The sequence below is a fragment of the Eptatretus burgeri genome, chromosome 11 (assembly GCF_056783735.1).
Source record: "Eptatretus burgeri isolate ZD-2024b chromosome 11, Ebu_testis_v1, whole genome shotgun sequence".
Classification (NCBI taxonomy): Eukaryota; Metazoa; Chordata; class Myxini; order Myxiniformes; family Myxinidae; genus Eptatretus; species Eptatretus burgeri.
The window spans coordinates 24,266,610-24,278,336 of NC_140971.1; the positions used below are offsets into that span (position 1 = coordinate 24,266,610).

General features: G+C 46.0%; 1 protein-coding gene across 3 annotated transcripts in view; it reads right to left on the reverse strand.

The window, feature by feature from the left end:
* The window catches only part of LOC147016670 (uncharacterized), a 96,897-nt gene extending 86,181 nt beyond the window's left edge, over positions 1–10,716 (reverse strand). For all 3 annotated transcript variants that reach the window (XM_085845557.1, XM_085845555.1, XM_085845554.1), the window contains exon 1: positions 9,177–10,716. In XM_085845557.1, coding sequence (XP_085701683.1) covers positions 9,177–10,547 — 1,371 coding nt within the window. In that variant the 5' untranslated portion in view covers positions 10,548–10,716. The remainder of the gene's footprint in view (positions 1–9,176) is intronic.
* Between the last annotated feature and the right edge of the window lie 1,011 nt (positions 10,717–11,727).

An 11,727-nucleotide genomic window follows, 5' to 3' on the forward strand; every position in this document is an offset into this window, starting at 1 on the left:
GCGGCCTGATTGGAAGATTGAGAGAAAGGGAGGAGATATATCTACGGATGGCTCCACCCCTTGATGACCAATGGCGGAGGGCCGCAGACGGAGGACCAATGAGGTGCTCGGTTGGGAGGACCAGAGACTCGTGAGCATGAAACGATCTGATTGGAAGAGAAAAAGATATAAAAATAACTGGCGGGGTTTGTTCAGCCTCCCTCTCTCTTGCCCTTGCTCGTGCCTCTTGCCCTCGCTCGTGCCTCGTTCCCTCGCTCGTGCCTCGTTCCCTCGCTCGTGCCTCGTTCCTCATCGCGCATGGCTCTCGTGTTCCGCTGGCTCTGGGTACCGGACCAGACGGTGGGCAGACCTGCCTCCCTCTCCTGCTCGTTCTTGGAGCTCACAGGCCAAGAACTACATTTCTGCGCGGAAGGTTTCATCTGCACCACCGTGTCTCCTGCCCCTGACAGGCTCAACGCCAGCTCGTCCCACACCAATCCAATGACTTTTCCATCGACACCACGGGCAAGCCTGACGAACTAGCTACGGTGTGTGTGTGTGTGTGTGTGTGTGTGTGTGTGTGTGTGTGTGTGTGTGTGTGTGTGTGTGTGTGTGTGTGTGTGTGTGTGTGTGTGTGTGTGTGTACCTGGCGCCTTCAAGGGTTTGAGATTCGTGTCCCGATTTATTGATTCTTTACCTTTTGCTGTACATCCATTGAAATTGTTTGTGTTTTCCCCCACGCCCGAATCAACACCACCCTTCGTCGAATCGCCCACGGATCCCTCCTCTCGCCGAGCCTTCTTATCGCTCTTGTGTATAAATAAACACTATTTACTCAGTAAAGTGCCTCGTGCCACCTTTCTCGTCCCGTTTGCTATAGAGAGATCAAAACCGCCACCCTTGAATTATAAAAATAAACCACCTCCATCGTTTCGGCTCATCTTATGTTGGCAGGAATTGTTCAAGTCCCGTGAACGTCACATTGGTGTCAGCAGTGTCGGATATTCGAACCCCTCTAAATTATATTTGGTATCGGGGAATATACCAAGATTAAAATCTCGCCACGAATTGGAATATAAAATTATTTCAGAATGGCGCACGAGCGTGGGAAAATTTTGGTGGGATTTTTCGAATTAAATTTTATTGGCGGCAAACGGGACTTCTGCACCATGGCGGATGTGCAGATGTTTGAAGAGGAAGGCCACGTGTCTGGCAGCGAGTCGGGGGAAGAAGGGAGAGATGGGGGTAGGATCAGAACCTCCCCCATTCCGAGCGTGGACCGTGCTTCATCGCCCGTAACGGAGCCGGCAGTGCCGGAAACCGGCGCGATCCAAACAATATTGGAACGTTTAATGAGAGAAATGGCAAATCAATTCGTGACACAGGGGGCAGAAATGGCAAATCAATTGGTGATACAGAGGGCAGAAATGACAGATCAATTAGGGTTAATGGGGGCACAGTTGGGTGCATGGATTGATTTAATAAGGGATGAATTGGAGGAAAAGATGGAGAAAATGAAAACTGAGATAGAGGAGTGTGTGGATGTTAAATTGGGGGAAATACAAAGTAAATTTGAGGATAGATTGGAGGAAACAAAGGGAGAAATTACATTGGAGGGGGAAAAGAAACGGAAAATATTGGAAGATAAAATTGATACAACGAACATTCGGGTTGATCAAGTGGATGAAGGCCTGGAATGTCATCGTGCCTGTGTGGATGCTCGTATGCGACTGCAAGAAGAAGAATGCGGAGAGTTGAGGAAGCAAGGGGTGAATTTGGCGGAGGAGGTAAAAGGATTGGAGGCTCGTTTGGACGAGCAAGATAAAATTATGAGCCAAGAGGGAGACTTAGATAAAGGCCTGGTGGAACCGTGTTTTGAAAGTAGAGTGTCCGGGTTGGTTGAGGAGCAGCTACAAACTCGCGACGGAGCCTTGGAGGAGGTTGTGCGGGCCCAGAAGAGCCTGCGGGAAGAGGTGAATCGGTCCATTCAACGTTAGGAACAGGAGGCAAAATTGATCCATTCGACCCTCACCACAAAATATCTTTGGCAACCGGGGGCTCTGAAATTGGATACGCAGCCACAAGGGTGTTTGATCCCTGGGCTGGATTCGAACAAGGGAGAAACTGGGAAGCAGGCCACCAGGAAAGTGATCCCCCTGGTAAATTTTGATGGGTCAGGGAACCTTGAAGCTTTTCTGACGCAATTTGAGTGTGTTTCCCGACTGAACGAGCGGGAACGTACAGGGAATTTGGTGGCAACGTTGCGGGGACCAGCCGCAGATGTGTTAAACGTGGGCGCGGAGGGGATGTTGACCAGCACCCACATTTGCGAGGCCTTGAGCCGTCGGTTTAGGTTTGCAGCAAACTGTGATCTGGTGCGGGCCCAGCTCCAGCACCGCAGATTAAAGCCGGGCAAGACAGTGCAGGAGCTGGCACAGGACATTTACCAATCAGTTAGGATCGCGTATCGGGACCTTACAGTGGAGGCGTGGGACGGACTGGCACTAGAAATTATTTTAGCTGCTCTTCTGTGGTCCCTGAAGTCCGGGCGCTAGTGGAGCTACAGGATCCACCCACCGTTCACCGAGCGGCCGAGTGCGCGGCCAGGTTGGCCTCGTGGAGGCGGCCGGGTCGGGTGCCCGAGAGGCCAGCGTTGATGGTCCAACAGGCGGAGATTCGGGATCAGGGAGAGGGGCTGGGAGAAATGGGCATGACCCAAATGCTTCAGGAGATTAGCCAGCAACTGTCAAGTTTGATAAGGGGTAATTCGGCAGTAGGTGCACCACAGCGGCAGGGTCCAGCCCAGCCAAGAGAGCAATTGGATTATGGCCGAGTGGGTCCGGAACTGGACAAGACATTACACCGATACCCACAGGGGCCTTTTATGGGGAGTTGTTTCCGGTGCGGGCGAAGAGGACACATGCAACGATATTGCCGGAACCCGGCGATGGAGAGACCCCCCCAATAGACTTGTAAGCCCGGAGAAGATGAATCCTCCTGCTGAACCACCAGATCTACCCGAGGTGCCCCAAGCTAGGTCGGGCCCAGAGATCACTGTCAGGGGTTGGGGAGACTAGATCGGGCTGAGCATACAGGGCCATGCTTGTGGGAAAATTGTGGGAAATTTGGCATGCAAGTTCTGCTGGGTTTTAGAGTGATAATAGGGACAGTGGGTAATTGGTAATAAAGCAGGCACAAGTGGCTGTCCAATGGCTGGTGCGTGGATCGGGTGAGGAAGAGTGCTGTATGAGTTGTTTCAAGTTAAGAAGCAAAATGTATGGTGCACACATTGATTTTTTATTGGACATGGTGTGGTAACAGGGAAGGTCATGGTCAGTGAAGTGCTGGAAAAGCAGGTGTCACATGTAAGGCCGATGGGGTAGGGGGAGTCACGTTGGTTTTGTGGGTGGGGATGATGTGCGTGTCCGCAGGGATTGCCGAGGCTCACGGCGAGCGGGAATTGCGACCCCTTCAAGGAGACACCACTGGTGGCTGATGGTGACAGTGTCTGGAGGCAACTGGGACAGGGTCTGGTTTGGGCGACCAAGGACCTTGGCGACCAAGGAAGGTCAGAGGAGCCAGTGAGACCCCTTCCAGTGTGTTGTACGGGGATAGAGCTGATGGCCACCAGGGGGTGGGAATCAAAGGGAGCGAGGCGGAGAAACGTCCGGGTTGGACGAAAGCTTACCTGCGGGCACGGTTGCACCTGAGATGCCCACATCATCTTGTGGTAACCCACCCCACGGCCATGATGGGATTCAGCCTGCAATCATTGAAATGGGGATCATGACCTAGAAATGTGATGATGACCATGGTGTGAGTGTTGTGAAGATGTGCGAGTCCCACTCGATCCCGTACAACTTGAAACGTGCAGCAAAGGCATGAGGTCCGCATAATTTTAGAGTGAAGCAAATTTGAAAATTGGCTCCCCAGGTAACGCTGGGTCTATTTGCATCCACTGGGGGACACAGTCGCATGTAAATATCCTGTAAATAGTATCGTTAAAGCTTAGAGTAGGAATGTAAAGTATAAGTGTTGTGTTTTTGTGGAACCTTTTGTTTCCCCTCCCAAGATCACCCGAAGAGTGTTAGACAGGAGCGATGATCCAGAGGGTGGAGTGCAACTTCGTTCAGTGCTCTCATGTGATTAAATTAAAAAATAAAATAAAAATGGAAGTGATTGTTTAGGCGAGGTTAAGGCCATAAGGGTGTAGTACGTTAAGCAGGATAGGTAAGTTAGCTGCGGCTCGCTGCCCATTGCCCCTCCTGCTTTATTTCATGAGGTTAAATAGGTGTGAGTCAGTAAGTGGTAAGGCTGGTACGGTAGCGCCTGTGATATACCTTGGAGGAGCTGCGGTACCAGAGGAGGGGGCAGCGTTACGTCTGAGTGGGGGGGGGCATGCATTCAAAGGGTAATTAGGATGTTTAATTAGGTATACCACGCTGTTCGAGTTATACCAGGATCTCGATGTAATGAAGTAGGGATTTAGGGGTGATAGATTGTCCAGTAAATGTCCATTTCTTCAAGGGGGAAATGATAATTGTCACGTAATTAGATAGGGAGACTAGTTTGGGGAAGTGTTGATGCGTATTCCCTTTAGTATTTCCTGTAGACTTGCCGTGACGTAACAGAACGGTGCTGCGAATGGCTCCGCCCCCTTGATGACCATTGGCGGAGGGCCACAGACGGAGGGCCAATGAGGCGCTCGGTTGGGAGGACCAGAGACTCGTGAGCATGAAACGATCTGATTGGAAGAGAAAAAGATATAAAAAAAATAACTGGCGGGGTTTGTTCAGCCTCTCTCTCTCTCTTTCCCTTGCTCGTGCCTCTTGCCCTCGCTCGTGCCTCGTGCCTCACCTCGTTTGGCTCTCGTGTTCCGCTGGATCTGGGTACGGGACCGGATGGTGGGCAGACCTGCCTCTCTCTCCTGCTCGTTCTTGGAGCTCACAGGCCAAGAACTACATTTCTGCGTGGAAGGTTTCACGGAACATTTGCACCACCGTGTCTCCTGCCCTTGACAGGCGCAACGCCAGCTCGTCTGAAACCAATCCAATGACTTTTGCATCAACACCACGGGCAAGCCTGACGAACGAGCTACGTTGTGTGTGTGTGTGTGTGTGTGTGTGTGTGTGTGTGTGTGTGTGTGTGTGTGTGTGTGTGTGTGTGTGTGTGTGTGTGTGTGTGTGTGTGTGTGTGTGTGTGTGTACCTGGCGCCTTGGAGGGTTTGAGATTTGTGTACCGATTTATTGATTATTTACCTTTTGCTGTATATGCATTGAAATTGTTTGTGTTTTCCCCCATGCCCGAATCAACACCACCCTTCGTCGAATCACCCATGGATCCTTCCTCTCGCCGAGCCTTCTTATCGCTCTTTTGTATAAATAAACACTATTTACTCAGTAAAGTTCCTCGTGCCACCTTTCTCGTCCCGTTTGCAATGGATAGATCAAAACCGCCACCCTTGACTTATAAAAATAAACCGCCTCCATCGTTTCGGCTCATCTTTCGTTGGTGGGATTTGTTCAAGTCCCGTGAACGTCACAATACTATATATATATATATATATATATATATATATATATATATATATATATATATATATATATATATATATATATATATATATATATATATATATATGAAGACCACAAGGGGAAAACCAGAGATGTCATTTTTTATAAATTTCAGGGTTATTGCACCTGCCAATAGTTGGCAACATTAGGTTTCCTCTCACAATATTACTTTAACAAATAACCAGGGGTGTCACATAATTTATATGGTATAAAGTTTCGCCGTGCAATGAAAAAACAAGTGTTATCAAAGCTGAACAAGTAGAAACCCAGAGTTGTCAGTACTTTACTCCTGGTTCTCTCCCTTTCATTCATGTTAACTGTTCCACCATAATATTCAGGGTTGAGAAACTAAAAAATGAAAAGTTGTAAAACTTTCACAGCATAAACTCTGAACACTACAATGGCCTATTTGGTTATATCATGGGCTCCGTAGTTGGTGCCTATCGTGGTTCAAGCCTGGTCAAACCATTATTGTGACTTTTATGGGCCCCACGCCGTGGCTTCATGGTTAGCGCGTCTGAGTACCCATCCTCATTCGATGTACCCACTGCATTCAACCTGCTTAGGTATATGAGGGAGTCACGTGAGGTGAGGTATCCTTGGTTTCCTCCCGGTTTTCCATCATATTAAGTAGTACGGAGTAAGAAATGGAGAATCTGTCGTCATATACGCGAAATACCCTTGAGTATGGCGTTGAACACCAATCAAACAAAAAAAACAATGACCGTTTAATGTTGAAAAAAATAATCTGTGATCACCAAAGTCATGTAATGTATGCTAATAACCAAGAAGCATGAATTTGCTTCACATCCTGGGTTAAAATTGCATGGCAATTATTAAACAAGGGAATAACCAGTGATGTTAGTTTGCAACATTGATTCGTTCTTTGCTCTTAAATTAAATAACACAGAAGCTTGGCAAATGCTGCATGCTTAATTTGATCGGCCAATGATCACTCTTCCTTTTACTGGAAAAGAAATCTATATGACAGTTATTAAACAGTCCACCAAAGTCTTGAAACTTTGTTTTTCAGTTTCTTAAAAATTGACTTACCCTGACATCTCTGGTTTTCCCCTTGTTGTATGTATATGTATATATATATATATATATATATATATATATATATATATATATATATATATATATATATATATATATATATACATATATATATATATATAAGGCCCGGCGAGGAGTGATTTAAGCGACATTTTTTAATGATACGATGATGATAGTCTCGGATGATAGGGAAGGGTTAAAATAGTGCTATAAGGCATTAACTCCAAAATGGCCGATGTGGCCCTTACATCACTCCTCGCAGCGCTATATATATATATATATATATATATATATATATATATATATATATATATATATATATATATATATATATATATATATATATATATATATATATATACATATACATTTAAATATGTATATATAATGTGCTGTATGTGTGCATTTCATAAATATGGAGATATATATTTATATATTTTCGCTTGCGAAAATTGAAGATTTTTCAAGTGTATTGGTTGGTTGCATGCGTTATTATATTTGTCTGTTTGTTTTTCTTTCTTTGTTGCCTCCAGGTCACAATTTTCAACCGATCTTCACGAAACTTCACCACATGCTAGAGTTCGTCATAAGAAAGAAGCCTCTTGTTTTTGACATCAAAAGGTTGAAAGGTCAACAACTTCGTTAAATTTCTAAAATCCTCAATTTTCATCCGATTGATGAGAAATTTGAACAGGATTTGCGTATCGGGTCACTGAATTCAACCACCAATAATTATTTGAGGTCAACATTGGCCGGATTTCTAAAATTGTCAGTTTTCATCCGATCGATTTGAAATTTGAAGAGGAGTTGCATATCAGGTCACTGAATTCAACCAGCCCACTTGCACTGTCCCGAGTACCTGAACGAGCCAAACAGGTCCTGGGAAATTACTCGGGGCTATGGACTTAGTTGGCAGTGAAGTTGGTTTTGACTCAACCCAAGGAACTCAAACTGGTTAACTGCAACGTGCCGTTGCTGTTACAATATGCAGTATATACGCTCTCTAAATAAACAAATAAGATTTCATCTTAAAATCCAATTAAATCTAAAGCCCTCATGTTGCCAAACACAACTTTCAAGCATTCATAAACCATCGAGGAACAAAATGGACAGGGTATTTAAATTATACAAGAAATTTCTTCTTTTCATTCTTCATATTTCATTCATTCATGTGCAGCAACTGACTGTTGGTTGAATCATTTCTGGAAGTGTGGCTGAGCTGTGAATGCAATTCCCCTTGTAAGTTGTGGCTATAATTTGGTAAGCGTGCAAGAACACTGGATTGGTGGTCATATGGCAGCTTAGCTGCTGGGGTAGCTATCATTTCTTGAAGCACGACTGTGTTGCTGATGCAGTGCCCCTCTACCAGTACACACACTGGAACTGATACTCATTTCGCCAACTTCGGAAGGATGACAGGCTAAGTCAACCCCCTGGAGTATTAATTCAGCGGCCGACGGGGCTTGAACTCAGGACCCCAGGATCACAAGCCACCACCCTAACCACTGAGCCAACACCAGGCTAAACACTGGATTGGTAGGAAAGCAAAGAGGTACGCACATCAACCTTTGAGCTGTCTTGTCTGGGGTTTGAATCTCAACCCAACTACAAACTGTCACCTGGTATTTCATATGCACTGCAGTGTATCAGTGTGCTTGTCGTCCATCAGAAGCAAATTAAGCCGGACGACATCTGCCAGCGCTGTGGGCATTGGTGGACTTCACAGCTCCCACAGTGTCATTCGCAAATAGTATTCATTTGCAACAGGAGCTGCTTCAGCAGGGGCTTTCTCAAGAGTAAAGTACATTTCATTCTTTGCAGGCACACTTCAGCCTAAACTTGAGAAAGACACTGTGCGTTAGTGAGATCTCTAACATCCAATAGCAAGTGCATACAAATGAGATGCTGGCTTTACATCCCATATTCCCATTTGATGGAGGTTTCCGGAGCACCACACCAGGGTAACAGTTTGGAATTAAACTTAGATGAGACAGCCAAAAGTCCTTCAACACTGCATACTTACAAACAAAATTTAATCTCGTCTTTGTTTACCATGAAAAATGAAACTTTCTTTGTGAATCATGCTCAACTCCTACCATTTCATTCATACATTTTCATCCACCCATCTACCTGATCTTATTCCATACCCTCTCATGTATACTATACGTAAAATCTTATTCTTCTTCTTCTTATTCTTCTTTCGGCTGCTCCCGTTAGGGGTCGCCACAGCGGATCATCCGTATAATCCGCATAGTGATTTGGCACATGTTTTACGCAGGATGCCCTTCCTGACGCAACCCTGGTCGCCTCTTACGACACAGGGATATGGTACACCTATTTTAACCGGGGTATACACCGGCCCAGTACACTGGTACTCATTTTGCCAACCTCGGAAGGATGACAGGCTGAGTCAACCCCCTGGTGTATTAATTCAGTGGCTCAACGGGGCTTGAACTCAGGACCTTTTGGATCCCAAGCCGTTGCCCTAACCACTGCGCCAACACCAGGCTATAAACTATACGTAAAATTCTTTTCCAAAAATAAAAACAACTTTCAAACACTCACCAATGGTCCACAATGATTGATTGGCCTCCGCTCCGCATACATCATATAGATGCGAACAGGACACCTCTCTGGTCTATCTGGCCTCGCTGATATCACAATTGGTGAAACATCTTCCTGCATGCTGCTTGCTGAACTCGATACTTTGTCCTGAACATTCTTGACATATTGCAAAAAAGAAAAACCCTCCTTGGTGATTCCGAGATGGACATTACCCCAACAGAGCTTCCAATGATCCTTGCGAGAGTGCAGACCGAAATACAAGGAGTTGAACAGAAACATGGTCCGCAAGAGGCTCTCGGGGTTTTTACATCCAAGCAAATTTGCCTCCCAAAGTGCTTCCCGGGACTGTTCCCAATCGGATTTCATCTTGATGTACGAGGGTATCGTCTCGCTCTCACGCGTCTTTCGGCCACCTTCCATTCGCAAACGACTCTCCTTTTTTTCGAGCGCCTCCCTGGCCCCTCGAAAGACCTCATCGTTCTGAAGGCTGAAGCCATAGTGCTTTTCCTTCAAGTAATATTCGATCCCCACTTGAAAGGCCGCCAGAGATGTTGGGTAGTAAGCGTTGCCACGAGTATTGTGTTCACCAAAGTAGAAGGTGGCCAGGTACATGTTCAGCAGAGCTGGAGGAATGTTTTCAAGCGCTCGAACTTCATCGTATCTCTCTCGGATGAAAGAAGAAAAGAGTTTCACGTTGCTTCTTGGTCGGAGAAAAGGTTTCCTGGGCCTTTGACGCATCTTCAAATTCCTTCCATCTCTTTTAATCAATTCCACCGGCTGAGGTGCCCCAGGAACCTGGTGGCCTTGCTGGTGATCGGGTGCTCGAGGATGTGTAACGCATTCCTGCTCTGCAAGGACTCCATTCGGGATATTTGTGGTTTTATCAACGCCGTTCTCAGAGGTCCGTGACTGTTTGGCCGCAATGCTGGATTTTTCAACCTTTTCTTGACCCTCCACAGCCTGAGGCCTTCCATAGTCTTCGGGCCTTTCATTTCCTTTACCATTAAAACTAAGGGTACCCGATTTGTAAGGACAAATAATTTTACTCTCTTGGCGATCTCGAGGATTACCTTCACAGGTTGGACGAGAACTTTGATCACGATCACCTTCTTCGGAAACATTTTCCTGCTGTTCCATCATCAGCAGTGGGGGACGCTCAACATCTCGACATTTCGGGGCAATCGGATCGCCTTCCGCTCGATATTCCTCTTCGACGCTTTCTTTGAGCTGGATTTGTCCTCCGACCACCTGAGGCTGGACTTCTGATCGACATTGCGGGCCATTTCGCTTCAGCGACGGTTCACCATCTTTTACACTTTCCTCGTTCAGCACCTTCTCCTGAAGAACACGCAACTCGGATGAAGAGAACATTACTTTGTCTTTTCCGGGTGGGAGTATAAAGAAATAAAGGATTCGATACAAATCGCTCGGATTTGTGAGAGAAATTGTGTTGTTTTTTTTTTTTACATGAAACGAGCACGACGCGCGGACGAAGCAGAGAAGACGGTTTTCCAGACGCGAGACGACAAACTGCCGCCAAAAGTCTTCTTCTTCCTCTTCCTATCTCCGCTCGTTCACAATACTGTATTCTTTTTTTTTCTGAGTCCCGATGCTTCGACTTAAAATGTGAGGGGATTACGATCGTCCGGGATTGTTGCATCGCATTTCTCACCCGTTCCAAACCCCCAATAGCAATATAATCTCGTTAAAAAAAAAAAAAGCGTTCACGTCTCGCTCACAGCTCGTGTGTTCATCGTGTGGTAAATATATTTACCTCTGTGGTAAATATAATTATGTGGATCTCACCACCGCGCGCGCTCGCTCAAGATAAATTATCTCGAAAGAAGTTAAAAGTTCATTGGATTCGGTGCTGTAATAGTTAGAGCGTTCTCTTTCAGTCTGGAGATTGCCGGTTTCTTACATGTACATACGTATATTAATTAAACTAGTGCAGGCCCGCACGTGCAAAAAAAAAAAAAATTTTTAAACAAGAGGAATTGTCACGTCAATCGTGACGTCATAGCACCGTGTCCTGTCATTGGTTTGGTAAATAAACGGCCATAACTTGGGAACCTCTTTTCCGATTAATATCAAACCTAAAGACGCATCCTCAGGTCCCCAGCAATTAAATATACCTGGCAAGTTTCAATTAGATCGGACCAGAGGTTGTCGAGAAACAGCGGTCACACACACACACACACACACACACACACACACACACACACACACACACACACACACACACACACACACACACACACACACACACACACACACACACACACACACACACACACACACACACACTGCTGGAATTTCGATAGATGGAGAGATTTCACGAAGCCGTGAAAAGGATTTGCGCGTGACGTCATCCGGTGTGAGATCCGCCATCTTGGAGGAATCCATTGTTCCGTTTGGACTGACTTCCACACCGCCGTGGATATTTTTTTTTCTCTGTTTCTCCACAGAGTTATGCATCACGACAACAATAAGGGCATCGCCGAAGCGGATAGCCATTGGTTACCGAAATGTGTTGAAAATCAAAGCAAAG